The sequence below is a fragment of the Pteropus medius genome, unplaced genomic scaffold, assembly GCF_902729225.1.
Source record: "Pteropus medius unplaced genomic scaffold, Ma_sr-lr_union100, whole genome shotgun sequence".
In the NCBI taxonomy this organism is placed as follows: Eukaryota; Metazoa; Chordata; class Mammalia; order Chiroptera; family Pteropodidae; genus Pteropus; species Pteropus medius.
The window spans coordinates 6,549,684-6,563,667 of NW_024349802.1; the positions used below are offsets into that span (position 1 = coordinate 6,549,684).

Below are 13,984 nucleotides of genomic sequence, written 5' to 3' on the forward strand. Positions count from 1 at the left end.
TGGTGCTATACACACAGCCACTGCTGAGCCAAGGAGGTCTGCGACTAGGACCAGAGTCAGAATCCCACTGGGAGGCGTTCCCCCATCCCAGTCCCTCTAGGCACAGGGCGCAGGCCTGAGAGCCAAGGCTCACCACCGCGTTCCAGGGCTGAGGACTCTCACTTCCCCCAAGAGCAAGTGTCTTTGGCATGAATAGATATATTGACCTCACTTCGAACCAAACTTGACCTGCGGGAGGGCCAGGCATCAGACTTCCTCCAGCAAAGCTACTAGGCTCTCCTGATAAAGGGCAGGGCTTCACCGGTCTGTCTGCAGCCGCGGTTCTCAGATTCTAGTGTGATCAGTATTACCCGGAGGACTTGTTTAAACACAGATGGCTGGGCCTACCCACAGAGGTCCTGATTCAGTAGATCTTTAGTGGGGATGAGAATTTGCCTTTCTAGCAAGTTCCCAAGTGATACTGATGCTGCTGCTGTATAGGTTGGGAGATGAGGGCATCCTCTCCCTCATCTCTCCAAGGAACAGTTGTCATTGCAAACACTAGATGTGCCTCCACCCATTTGTGAGACTTTCAGAATGGCTTGTGAGTGCAGCAGAAAGGGACACTTTAATAGTTGGACGGGTTGTTGCTGAAACAGTTAATAGCTGCAAGCAGCCTCCATCCAAGACTGGGCGGGAGGGGCAAGCCCTGGTTGGCCCCGGCTGCCTGGGCGAGAAGGGAAGGAAGGGGTCCAAGTCCAGCCCTTCTTCCTAGAGGGCAAAGGAGGAGGCAGTGACCCATCGTCAGCCTCTTTTCTTTTGTTGCCTGTGATTCCAAAGTCATTTTGCCCACGCAGACGTGCAGCTTGCCCCAGAGGGGTTGTCCAGTCATCTGATTGTTGATCCCCGCCATATAAAGTGCTAAACTCCATTTCCTTTCCATTTCCCCCTTCCCATCTGCCATAGCGTCCTCCCTCCCACCCTACGGGTTGTTGGGAGCCCTTGCCATTTTGTTTAGGGTCTTACCAGCTTTCTGCATTCTGTATTCTGTGGGGGATGCCCCACATCCTTCCCTCCTACCAGGGCCTGACGTTGCCCTTCCTGTCCCTCCAGTGCTCCATGCCTTCTTGCGTCACAGCATTCCACGTTACCTGCGCCTTTGACCATAGCCTGGAAATGCGGACTATATTAGCAGACAACGATGAGGTCAAGTTCAAGTCATTCTGCCAGGAGCACAGTGATGGCGGCCCGAGGGGTGAGCCCACGTCTGAGCCTGTGGAGCCCAGCCCAGCCGCCGAGGACCTGGAGAAGGTGACCCTGCGCAAGCAGCGGCTGCAGCAGCTGGAGGAAGACTTCTACGAGCTGGTGGAGCCAGCTGAGGTGGCCGAGCGCCTGGACCTGGCCGAGGCTCTGGTTGACTTTATCTACCAGTACTGGAAGCTGAAGAGGAAAGCCAATGCCAACCAGCCGCTGCTGACCCCCAAGACTGACGAGGTGGACAACCTGGCACAGCAGGAGCAGGACGTCCTTTACCGCCGCCTGAAACTCTTCACACACCTGCGGCAGGACTTGGAGAGGGTGAGTGCCCCTGCCGCCCGCCCGCCCGCCCACCTGCCTGGCGGGCCATCCCGGGAGGCCTTCCCTCTTCATTCTCACCACCCTGGAGCAGCCATGGCTTCCTCCATGGCTGTGAGCTCACGCTCAGGGGCCGAGGGCCTCCAGCTCTCAGACAGGGTTGGGGTAGCTGATACTTTGCAGAACAAGATCCAGCTCTTGGGTTTGAGTCCCTTTGTCCCAGCCCTTTTGAAGGCCTGGCGAAGGGTGGGGGCCCTGCCCCCATGAGCTGGGAGACACCAGACCTGGAGCAAGGACCTAGACTTCTATCTTCTCATAGCCTCCGGCCCCTTTTATGGTCTCTGTGGACCCTGCCTGGTCCCAACACACGAGCTTCTGCTTAGAGTCAGAGGCAGAGGAGGGACTAGGAATCACAAGCAGATTGAATCAGCTTAACAGGTATATGCTGGGCCAGGGCAGGGAAGGGTGTGAACAGAGGCGTGAATGAGGGTGGGCTGGAGACCAGCAGCCGCCTGCGTGGAGTGTAAGGATGGGGCTAGGTGGGTGGACACAGTGGTCTGGAAGCTGCAGAAGCGTTTTAAGCAGGGACTGTTCTCCTGTGACTGCAAATTCTAAACACTCAACCTGGAGGAGGCGTAGATGGGTTGTCTAAAGCCCCCCAGCTGTGTGCTGGGGAACAAGCGACATTGGCTTGGTCCAGGGTGATGGCTTCGGGGGCCGAGCTGAGTGAAATGAGAAAAGGGTTCAGACTCCATGGTTTGGGGCTGGGTTGTGGAGATTGGGAGGCAGTGAGAGTCGCTTTCCTAGAGCATAATGGCCTCCAAAGCTTCCAATCCCTCATACTCCTCCAAGAAAGGTGAGAGGGTCCTGCCTTCTGTGGGGTGTGCCCCTGAACTTGGCTTTTCTGGCACTACTCCCCTGTTACCATCAGCTGATAAAGTACCACGCACAAGCTAGGGGCAACCTGAGGAGGAAGCAGTATGTTCTGGTTCCTTGGTTCTGGTTCCTTGGTCCAGTCTCTTGAACCTCAGGTGCTGCTCTGGCCTCTCCTCTGTGGCATGTTCAGTTCTAGGGGTCCAGAGCACACAGGATCACTTCCTCCATGAGTGCAGACACATTTCCCCAGGCCATTTTAGGAAGCAGCCCTGGGCGGAAGCATCAAGGGGGCTTTGTATGACCTGAGGCAGCAGCTTTTCTTAACATGCATCTCAGTCGGCAAATCTGTAAAATAGGCAGAGCACCTTGGCAGGTGTTGTGCTGGGGGGAAGGCATGAGGTGGAGGCTCTGAGACTGGACCTGGCTTCCCCACCACCCTCACCCCACTCACCTGCCCTGCCACCTCAGCAAGGGGAAATGACCCTATTCACCTGGGAGGCAGCTTACTGCCTGGTAACCAGCCTGCCACCAAGTCAGAAGGGAGGGCTAGGGGCGGGAGGATGGCACTAAACATCCTGGCCCCAGCCAGGGCAGAGGACAAGGCCACCTACATCACAGATACCACTTCCTGGGCAGCCCAGTCTTCTGCCTCATGTGGCAGGATCATCAGGTACAGACCCTTCTGAGACCAAAGCCACTGCCAGAGTTGTCCTCAGGCCAGCCCTGAGTCTCCACCCTCGGGTCTCCCCGACTCCCGGGTCTCCAGTGCAAACACCTGCTTTTACTCCTGATGTTTCCATCAGATCTGACCCTGGCTGGGCTGTGTGGGGAGACCAGAGGGTGGGCTCACTGTTTTAATCATCATCCTGGACAAATAGGCAAAAAGTAGACACTCTCGGCCCAATGAGCAGATGAGGAAACTGGGGCTTAGAGAGAAGTGACATTGAAAGCCTCAGAGGACTGTGTGTGTTCTGGGGTTCGAGATGAATTTGGACCTGAGTGGTGGAAGGGGTTTGTCAGAAAGAGGATTGTTGGCTTATTCTCTGTTCTGTACATTTCCTGGGTAAAAGCATCCTCTTATCAGTCCCCAGACCTCTCTACTGCCTTGATAGCTGGTACAGGTGCACCCAGGGGTCAAGGCTGTCAAGGACTGGCATGCCGGCCAACCGGCTGAGGCCAGCTCTGGGGTTCTAGGCAACCAGAGCTGCCGCAGACCCCTCTAGCCGAGGGATCTCATGACCCTTCCAAAGTCATGTGTGAGCTGGCCTACTCTTTTGCCAGGAAGAGGAGGCAGGGTTGACTTTAAGTCTGTGCAGCTTCTTTGAGCCCAGGAAGGCCCTGTCAATAAAATGCTCCAACAGCCACTGAGCTGGGCTGTTGGCACCAGCTGGGAGGATGGTGAGGGAGTACACAGCCCTGGCAGACTGAGGAGCGGAAAGAGTCAACAACCTGTGTTGCCAGGTGGACCCACTCCAGGTCTGGCTTTGGGGCCTTTCACAGCCATGTGTGGGTGACTTGAGTGAGTGAACAAAGCCATGAGCTATGCCACAGGAGAGGCTTTCTGCCAAGACCTGTGACTATTGGTGGCCCTGACCATGGCCCAGAGCTGATGGCTGAGAGTATCCCTCTGACTGGGCACCAGGCCAACTTGGGCCGACCCCATCTGGGAGGCAGGGCAAGAGATCGAGGCCTTGGGTAGCCTGGGTTTGCATCCAGGTCCAGCGCTTCTCAGCTCTGTGCCTTTTGAGTTTCAGTTTTCACTTCTCTGAGTTTCAGTTTCTCTGTCAGTAGAATGGGAATACGGATGGAACTGACCTTGAGACCACAGTGATGATAAGGGACAGAGCTTAGCACAGTGCCCTCCGTGTTAGTGGTGATTATTGTTGCTTCTCTGGCTCATGAAAGGGTGGCCTCCATGGAGGACCGACAGGCAGGCCCAGTGCCAGGGCCTGGGGATCACAGGGCATCCTCCCTGGCTAATTTATCCCCAAGACCAGGTGGTGGGTTTGCTGAGAGAAGCAGGAGCCGGGGCCGTGCTGCCACCACCAGCATAAAATCCCATTTTCTGGTCAGCCTGGAAGGTGTGTGCCTTTCTAACATTTCAGCTGTAGGCCTGCCCTGCCAGGCAGCTCTGGAAAGCATGGCCACTGCAGCCTCCCAGAGTTATTCACAGCTGACAGAAAAATTGCAGCACTGACATCAGCCCCACAAGCTCAGCTGGTGTCCCCTAGCAACCAGGAAGGCAGTTCAGGCTGCATAAGGCTTTGCTGCTTGTGGCCCTGGATCTGGTTACCATTTATTCGAGAACCTGACTTGGCTGGAACGGGGCCGACAGGACAGGGGCCCCTCTCAGACCACCCCCACTGCAGAGGTCAGTCACGTAGGAACTCCCCCAGGCCTCATTTTCGGTAGCTCTCCCAAGAGAGGAAGGTCCCGCCACCCTCCCCCCACCCATCCCACTTGTACCTGCTTCCTTGTCAGTTGGTCACACCTCACTGACTGTCCTCAGTGCCTGGATTGTGGTCTGCTTAGCCTACCACCAAAGCCTACCTTGTCCTGGGCAGCCTTGGCTTCCAACATTCTCACTGGCTTCTCAACCCCCATATCTCTCATCTCTGGGACTTTTCTAAGCCAGTAGTACCCCACCCCACTCAAGCCCTGTCACCACTTCAATTACTCCCTGTCCCCAGATCCCCACATCCTCTTCCTTAACCACAGCCTCCTATTCTCCCTGCTCAGTTGCCTTCCAGGCCCCCCACCCTTCGCTGTCCCCAATTTTCCTGACTACCACCCCGTCTGGCATTAGCTCACTGCCTCAACCAGTAGGGAGCCACTCTTTGCCCACCAGGAGCAATTCTACAGCAGTGAGCAGGCGGGTCCCCCAAGATGCCTGCCCCCCAGTCTTGGCGGGACCTATGCCAGCAGCATTCTGAGCTCCCCAACATACCACCTGTCTCCACTCCTGCTCCATCTTCCTCAGGGCTCCCTTTCCTCTCCGCACACAGCCTCGCCTCCTGTTCCTCAGACCAGAGCCCTCCAACTTCCTGCCAGGGGAGTCCTGTGTGTCTGTTCTCTGCTTTTCCTCCTGTCTTCCCCTCCCCTCCTCCTCAGGGATCCCTTTCCAGCCCACACCCGCAGCACATGAGCTTCTCTCCTGTTCCTCCTCTGTCTTCAGGATGTCACAGCACCTGAACCTATTTCACCTTCTCCCATCTTCAAAAGCACATCCTCTCCCCATCTCCATCGCCCCCATCTCTTCTTTCCTGTCATGCCTCACTGCTCTTAATTCCTCACTTCCCTCCCTGGGCAAGCTTCTGCCACAACTCTCTTCCAGAACCTTCCACCAGGACCGACAGCCTCCAACTTCCTGTGTCCAGTGGTTACATTTCTGTCCTTATCCCCTTGGCCTTCTCAGCAGTAGTTGCCACTGTCACATGCCCTTGGTCTTTAAAAACTCTGGTGCTCATACCAGATCCTCTCTTGGGTTCTCCTTGTGATCATTCACCACACTGGGCCTGACCTCTCAATACCACATCCACTCACTGCTTTGCTCCCGATCAGGAAGCTGGCTCCAGCCCACACCTTCCCCTGAGCTCCAGCATCTCATGGCCAGCACACCCACAGGTCCGAGCCTGCTCCTCCCACAACCTCCCCATCTCCACGAATGCCCCCCAACCCTGGTCCATTCTAGCTCAAGCTAACTGGCCAGGAGTCCTCCCTGCCCTTCTCTTCTCAGCCCATATTCCAGGTTCTCTCTGCAAAACTTGTTGATATCAGACAACTTCATCAGAATGTAAAACTGTTTTTTTTTTTTACCAATCCCCGCCCTAGTTTGGGGGGACTTTTCTACTTGATTCATTTCTGTACTCTGATTTTTTTTTTAAGAGAACATTTTGTCTTTGTAATCAGCAAAAACAATAAAGACAATGTAAGAATCCTGATGGCCTGAGTGAGCTTCTAAGGTAGTATTAACAATTTGTCCCCCAAAGCCATCATAGAAGAGGAATCCTACAACATTTAGTAACAGGCAGCTATGTTACCAAGAGTCTTGGGAGAAATTAGACACATCATTGATGATTCTAGGATGAAGTGGGAATAAGGGGTCACATGTGACCAATGTACCAACCAGAGAATGTTGGTATCATTTGGGTTCTCACGGAAGGAAATATTCCTATCTTGTAAAGCAGGAAGCTCCAGACATTACTGATTGTGTAGTATGCCCTTATCAGGAAAAAAAATTGAGCATTTACCTGTAATGTATTTTTTTTTAATATCTCATTTATATCCACCATTGTATGAGACAAATATAGTCAGAATTTCTAATAGGATCAAAAAATATGCCAGTAGAAGTTCTAATATTTTCTTCCTATCTGGTGATGAACTATTTATATTTAACTCGGCCTGTGCAGCTCACCGTGGAGGCCTCCTGGCCTAGGGCAGCAGTTCCGATCCCACAGTGCTACTTGAGATGTGTATCTGCGGGCCCCACCCCCAGATGGTTTGACAGGCCCTCAAGCCTGGGAATCTGTGTTTTTAACCAGCCACTTCAGGGATCTTAGTGCCAGTATTCATTAGGGCATTCTTTAGGGTACCTTCCTCTAGAGTTTCAGATGGAAGACAATATGTACCCAAAAAGCTGCGTGTGTATTTTAATTAGGTAGTAAATAAGTATAACTCACAGTTCTTCTGGGGAGAAATCTGCAACTCAAGAGCCTCACCTCATCTGGCCCTCACCTTTAGAGGTTAGGTTTAAGGGTGAGGAAACTCCAGAATGGCATGTTTTAAATTTTTAAAAGCTGGACCTTGACCGATCTGTTTTTAAGTTAGATACACTGACTCGTTCGTTTTGAGATCTCCAGAAGAGCCATGAATCCATCCCCCTCTCTTCATCTCCACTGACCTATGCATACTGGGCCATGTGACTGCCAGGAAGGAAGGCTACGGGGAGAATAATATTGGGCTGCTTAGATGCGGTGGACAGGGAAGGCCTTCTGGAGGTGACGTTTGAGCCAAGACCTGAAGGATAAGGTCCAGCCTTGGGAAGAGAGGGGCGAAGAGCATTCCAGGCCAAGAGTTGAATGTATACCAAGGCCTCAAGGCAGAAGTGGGTCAAGTACAGAAAGAAGGTGGCTGGGGGACAGTGCAGTTGTGGCCTGGAGGACGGTGAGACGTGGACTCTGAGGTGATGGTGGGTCAGATTGAACAATGCTTTGGGCTGTGGCCCTGGTGTTTTTCTTTTTCTTTTCTTTTTTTTAACTCTTACAGCACCTGGTCTTCCAGGGTGGCCTCCCATCCAAGTACTAACCAGGCCCGACCCTGCTTAGCTTCCGAGATCAGACGAGATTGGGCACATTCAGGGTGGCATGGCCATAGACACCCTGGCGTTTTCCATTGTAATAGGAAAGAAACTATATTTGTTTCCTAGGGCTCCTAGAACTGCGTACTATAAATTCGGTGGCTTTAAACAACAAATTCTTTTTCTCGCAGTTCTAGAGGCCAGAAATCAGCAAGGCCAATTCCCTCTGGAAGCTCTGAGGGAGAACCTGTCGCATACCTCTGTCCTAGCTCTGGTGGTTGCTGGCAACCCTGGGCACCCTTGACTGGTAGACCCATGGCTCCAGTCTGCCTCTGTCGTCACTTAGCATTCTCCCTGTGTGTGTCATCACATGGCCCTCTGTGAGGACACTAGTTGTTGGATTTAGGGCTCACGCATAGCCAGTATGACCGCATCTTAACTAATTACATCTGAGGTTCCAGGTGGACATACATTTGGGCAGGGGCCACTATTCAACCTGGTACAGAAGCCGTTAGAGGATTTGCATTTTAAGAAGATCGTTCTGGGATAGCAGAGGGGTCCAAATGGATGGCTCTCCAGGTGAAGATGATGGGGGTGACCAGGAGGCGATGGAGCTGACGGCGAGGCGTCACTCCCTGGGAAGGACTGACAGGGCAGGCTGATGGATCAGCTGTGGGGGCAGGTGAAGAAGAGCTGTGTCCTTAAGGATGACTCCAGGGGCTCAGCAGGTACACACACTGTACCCCACCCCTGCCAAAATTCTTGCACAGCTCTGCTTGGCCTGGCTCAGTCAGGCCTCAGCACCTGGCACTGGCCACAAGGCCTCATTCTGCCTCTCTCCTGCCTGGATTCCTTGTCCCCAGCCTATCCTTGTCCCTTCTCTGTGATCAACGCCCACTTGGCCTGGCTGCCCCTTCTCCAGGAGGCTTTCCTCATCACCAAGTCTGGGTCAGGGCTGCCTGATCCTGTCAGGTCTTGGTCAGTGTTTATCTGCCCAGATGGGCAGCAGGCCCTCAGGAGAAAAGGGCCCAGACTGCATTGCTCACCACTGAGCCCGGCACCCAACACGGCATGAGTTCACAGAGCCACATCCTGTGCTCAGGGACGTGTGGGAGGAGGTTGGTTGGAGGGAAGTCCTGAAGGAGTCCAAGGCTTGAGAGAAAGTCAGGCAGTGCCAGTATGCCAGAGCAAGGGCTCTCGGGCTGGGCCACGGTTGCTCCCTTGGGGGCCACTAGGATGGCCTGGTGCTCACAGTCTGGTCTAGGCACACACGCCAGTGTTGAGTGCCGCTCAGAATCCATGCAGAGCCCGTCCTGTGGAGGCCGAGACTGGAGTTCTGGGGTCTCCTTCAAAATGAGGCCCAAGAAGGGGAGGAGGCTGCCCGTACCTACAAAGAGGTCTGTCTGATCACCCCCAGACCAGGAAAAATGGTGGTCATGACAATGGGCCAGGGGCCCTGCAACGCACAGGTCACCCACTGGCAGCTTAAGCACAGGAAGCTTGAACTCACCCTTGAAGATGGAACCCAGCTGGAGACAGGATATTAGCTTTAGCTGGAAAGACCCTGGTGGGACTCAGGATTCCAATTCAGCAGCCCCTGGCCATCAGTCCCTGCTGCTGGGGGTTCTGACCTGAGCTGAAGATGACACCAGAACAAGGAAGTGTCTTGAGGGAGGGGGCCTGATCTTGGCCCAGAAACGCGGTGTACCCTAAGAGTAGCCTGTGAGGATGGGCACACTGGGGAAAAGTGCCACATGGACAGGGAGCAGTGTGGCCTGTCCTTCAGGTTCTTCCAGACCAGCTACACGGAGTATCCGTGCCCCACAAGTTCTGCAAACGTGAATCCCAAGCCCTAAGACGCTTTTCCTAGCTGGCCTCTGGAAGTCCGGCCCCTGCCCTTCTCCATGACGAGTTCTGTCTCTGGCTGAGCAGGCCCAGCCATGGGGGCATGGGGGCCTTGGCCAGAGCAAGCATGGGCCTGACTCAGGTCCCAGTGCAGCAGGTGGACCCAGGTGGGTTGGAGACTGCCTGTCCTAAACCGTTCCGCTGGAGCTCTCTCTGCACCATGCACCACGGTCTTTCGTGTCTTAGAACGGGAGGTGGTTTTGCCATGATGCTTGTGGCTGAAGAGTTTCTTTGGTGGCAGATAGGCCTTGGATGGGAAGCAGAGGGATGGACTTGGTGATGTCACGAACCTGATGAGCCTCAGGGCTCTGTGTAGTGTATGTAGGGGAGAGCACCTGTGTTAGAAGGGCCTTGGACAGCAGCGTGGCTGGCTGGGCCAGGAAGTTAAAGCTGAGAGGAGGAAGGTAGTATCAGCCAGAGCTAACCAGATGCTCTCTCTGCCCACGCTGGCTCAGCCAGGAGCCACAGGACTAAAGCTGTGCTTGGCCCCATGTTTTGGATCAGAGAATTATGGCTTAGGGCTGAGGACACATTCAGTGTCTGGGAATTGATTCTCAGATGCCCTGGGCAGATTAGGCAGTGGTGGCCCCCAGAACTGGGAGGTCAGGGATGGTTACCCTTGAATAAGGTGGAAAATCTCTCTTGTGTTTCCGCAGGTTAGAAATCTGTGCTACATGGTGACAAGGCGCGAAAGAACGAAACACGCCATCTGCAAACTCCAGGAGCAGATATTCCACCTACAGATGAAACTTATTGAACAAGATCTGTGTCGAGGTAGGCCTTCCTTACCCACCTCTGCCACCTTCAGTGTGCACACGCTCAGAGGCCTGGGTCCCAAGGAGGGTGTGTCTCTGGGGCCTGGTGGGGCATTTGCATGGTGCCAGGGGCCACTGGCTCCACCCCTACCCTGTATCCTCCAGTTAGGAGACCAAGATGCATGTTGTTAGGCTAGGAGCCAGAGATTGGAATGTGGGCGTCAGGCCTGCCCTCAAAGAGCTCTCTGGTTCACTGGGGACACCCAGGTAGTGCTAGAGCCATAGCAGTTCAGGAGTGACTTGCATGTGAACGGACGCACACCAGAAGCCCTGGTGTCTCTATGCCAGTGCTGGGGCAGGAGGGGCCAGAGCTGGTGAGCCTCCCTGACCCCTGTGCACCTGCGTGTGGGTCCTGAAGAAGGCAGCTGCCCTAGAGGCAGAAGAGGACCTGTGCGTTCTTTCTCTCTGACCTCATCTTACAGGATTCGGGCCTCTGCCAGCAGTTTTTTTGTCCTTATTCTCCTGCCATCACATGCATTTAACAGATTGGGAAATCAGAAGCCAACAAACCTCTGACGTTGCTTTTATCTGAGTGTTCACAGTTAAGGAGGGCAGTGCTTAACCCAAAAAGTGGTACTCTCATGTTGAATTACATGCAACAGAAATGGCAGGATGGAGAGAGATTTTGAGCCAAGGGCTGCCATCGTCAGCTCAGCCTCTGGGTCAGGCTGGGCCTGGAGAGGACAGAAAGGAGAGCTGCCAGGCCACCACCAGAGCAGATGACTGAGGACCTGGTACTGCCCACCCCTGCCTGAGAGCCAAGCTGCCTTGTCTGCACTTAACGGATCATCACCCACTCTGGCCCAAGAAAGCAGCACTGCCACGCACAGGTGCTGGGTCAGGGCGGATCACGGCTACTCAGAGCTCACCATGCACCCCCAAGACTAGGCAGCTTCCTGGCTGCTGGAGCCTTCTGGGCTCCCTCTCATCTGTTAATTGATTCTGTGGGCACCAAGTGAGCATGAACAGAATGCCAGACCCTGTGCCGGGCACTACAGGCACACCGCTATAGACTGAGTGGACAGGGTTCTTGCCCCTGTGGAGCTCACCATCTGGAACGTGGTGCCCAAGGGACTGCAGTGGGTCCAGTGCAGGGACTGAGGTATCATGGATGGCTTCACAGTGGTGGTGATTCTGGAGCAACATTGAGACACGCAAGTGGCAAGGCATGCAGTGCCCTCAGGCACAGGATTCTAGAAACATGATCAAGAGCCTGGTGGGTTTGCATTCTTGCATTCAGTCTGGGGACTAGACCTGGGTGGCAGCAACAGGCAGTTTTTTATTCAGGGTAGGACACTTGGAGAAAAGACTGGTTTGCCTCTGCCTGAAGTTGACTCCCTCAGTGTTGTGCGCTTGACCCCTGGGGGAACATGGGCTAGAAATATATTGCCATAGCTTGTCTGGCCAGAGTGCTGGAGAGGATTCCCAGTGGCAGTAATATTTAGGCTATGAAATGAACCAAATGAAGGACAGGACAAGGAAAGAGCATTTTTGGAGACCTAGAGGCCAGAGCTTGTCTTGTTGGAGAAACTGGAAGGAGACTGGCAAAGCTGCAGCCAGGGCAGGAGGAAGATGTCTAAAGTGAGGCCGAGGGGTTGCCAGGGCCAGCCATGCAAGGGCTCGTGGCCTTCGGAAGGGGCTCAGACTATACTGAGGACAGAGTAGGGTTTCTGGGTGTTGACCCCGTGTTACAGAGGAGGAGACTGAGGCCCGGCCTGAGGCCGCATGGGGAATCAACAGCAGAGCTGAGAACGTTCCAGAGCCGGGGCCACACGCCTTGACCCTCTCTTTCAGGAAGAGAGGAAGCCATTCAGCCTCTAGCTAAGAAGCTGGGAAAAGATTTCTGGCAGCCCACGTCCCATCCCACCCCTTGCACTCCCCACCCCCGCTCCAGTGTTCTCTATGGCTCCCTAGACCTGCATAGTTGCAGACTGAAGGGATAGGAAAGCCAGGTCTGCACCCAGGTCTCCCATCTACTGTGTGACCTCAAGAGCAGTCTAGGAGGCCGAGGCAAGATACTTGCTCAGGGGTGCTGACCAGAGCAAGGACTGGAACCAAAGCCTCTTGACTCCCCAGAGAGTGCTCTGTCCACCTTCATGTCCACCTCCTTGGCCGGGCATTCACGGCCCTACCCTGTCCACTCACCTCTAGCCAGCCTTCCACCCTCTTCATGGCCCATGTCCTCCTCAAGCCCAGCAAGGGCATCAGTGGGCAGTTGCCCTCACCCTCCCACACCGGCTGTCCCTTAACTCACCGGAGTCCCAGCTCTCCTGGCTCTGAGCCTGGGGCACAGAGGCAGGGCAAGGTGATCTGGATGGTGAGGAAGGATTCCTGAGGTGACACAGTGATCTTGGTCCTGGCTGAGGCTGTTCGGGATAACCACCTCCCTCCTGTTCTCTTGTTCCCTGACACAGAGCGGTCTGGGAGGAGAGCCAAGGGCAAGAAGAGTGACTCGAAAAGGAAGGGCCGCGAGGGCCCAAAAGGCAGCCCTGAGAAGAAAGAGAAAATGAAGGCGGGGCCCGACTCAGTCCTGGGGCAGCTGGGTGAGTGAGTGGCCATGCAGACTGGCTGGGCCAGCATCATCGCTCCACTTGCAGCCCCTCCACGTAAAGCCAGAAGGGACCACGAGTGCCCCCACTGCGCAGTGGGAAGCCCAGGAGAGGTAGCCAGGCCCTTCCTTGCCCAGGTGTTCCCACCTTCCAGCCATAAAGGAGGCTCGGTTCTCAGACCCCATCTGTCATCCCGAGAAATTCCCCTCTTGTAGACCTAGAGTCTAGGCACGGGCGCTCAGGAACTGCCTGCTCATTCCGCTGGCCAGGGTCCCGGATGCTAGATTTTCCTGGAGCCCCTCCAGGGACCTCCAGGCCATTGGGGCCCTTCTGGGAGCCCAGCTCCATAATGGAAGGTTTCTGCCAGAATCTCCATTCTTGTCCCACGCTGCTGGAATCTTCTCAAATGACTGTCCCTTCAGTACCAGTGAACCTTCCTGGAGCCATCCAAAGGAGCAGCCACAGAGGTACCCAAAGGAGTGGCCACAGACATTGGCCCAGCCCATCTTCGCTGTTGCAGACCTCCTTATTGCTGCCCTATCAAGCCGAGAAACTCTTGAGGGGATCCCAGTTGTGGGCTTTATCTCCCAGGATGTCACACGCTTCCCCTAGAACACTTCACAGGGGTCATGGTAGAGTGCCCCTCCCAACCTCACGTCTAGCACAGAAGTCCCAAGTCACCTTTATTTCCCTCAGTCTCAGGAAGGGGACAACTCGAGTGTCTAATGGGAGGCCCAGTCTTACCAACTGTCCCCTCTCAAGACCTCAGTAAAGGAGGGAAGGCCCATAACTAGGGCGGTCCTGACATCCAAGAGGGACCTTCTTTCTACCCAGATGTACCTTGTCACCCTGTTCATGCTGAGTTCCTTGGTTTGGAAGCTCTGGGAGGCAGTGCTTGTAGAAACCCAGCGCCCCCTAGTGGTCAGAGGGTGTTTTCCTCCATTTCTCCATCCCCCGCACCACCAGGATGGGGGTGGTGGGCAAGGCCA

The 13,984-nt window shown here is 54.7% G+C and overlaps 1 protein-coding gene and 1 pseudogene across 4 annotated transcripts in view; one reads left to right on the forward strand and one right to left on the reverse strand.

Annotated features, from left to right (window-relative positions):
• The window catches only part of JADE2 (jade family PHD finger 2), a 50,639-nt gene that overhangs the window by 31,803 nt on the left and 4,852 nt on the right, over positions 1 to 13,984 (forward strand). For all 4 annotated transcript variants that reach the window (XM_039836043.1, XM_039836042.1, XM_039836040.1 and 1 more), the window contains exons 9-11: positions 1,093 to 1,557; positions 10,288 to 10,405; positions 12,861 to 12,989. In XM_039836043.1, the coding sequence (XP_039691977.1) occupies positions 1,093 to 1,557; positions 10,288 to 10,405; positions 12,861 to 12,989 (712 nt within the window). The remainder of the gene's footprint in view (positions 1 to 1,092; positions 1,558 to 10,287; positions 10,406 to 12,860; positions 12,990 to 13,984) is intronic.
• On the reverse strand, positions 7,687 to 7,805 carry LOC120581711 (uncharacterized; annotated as a pseudogene).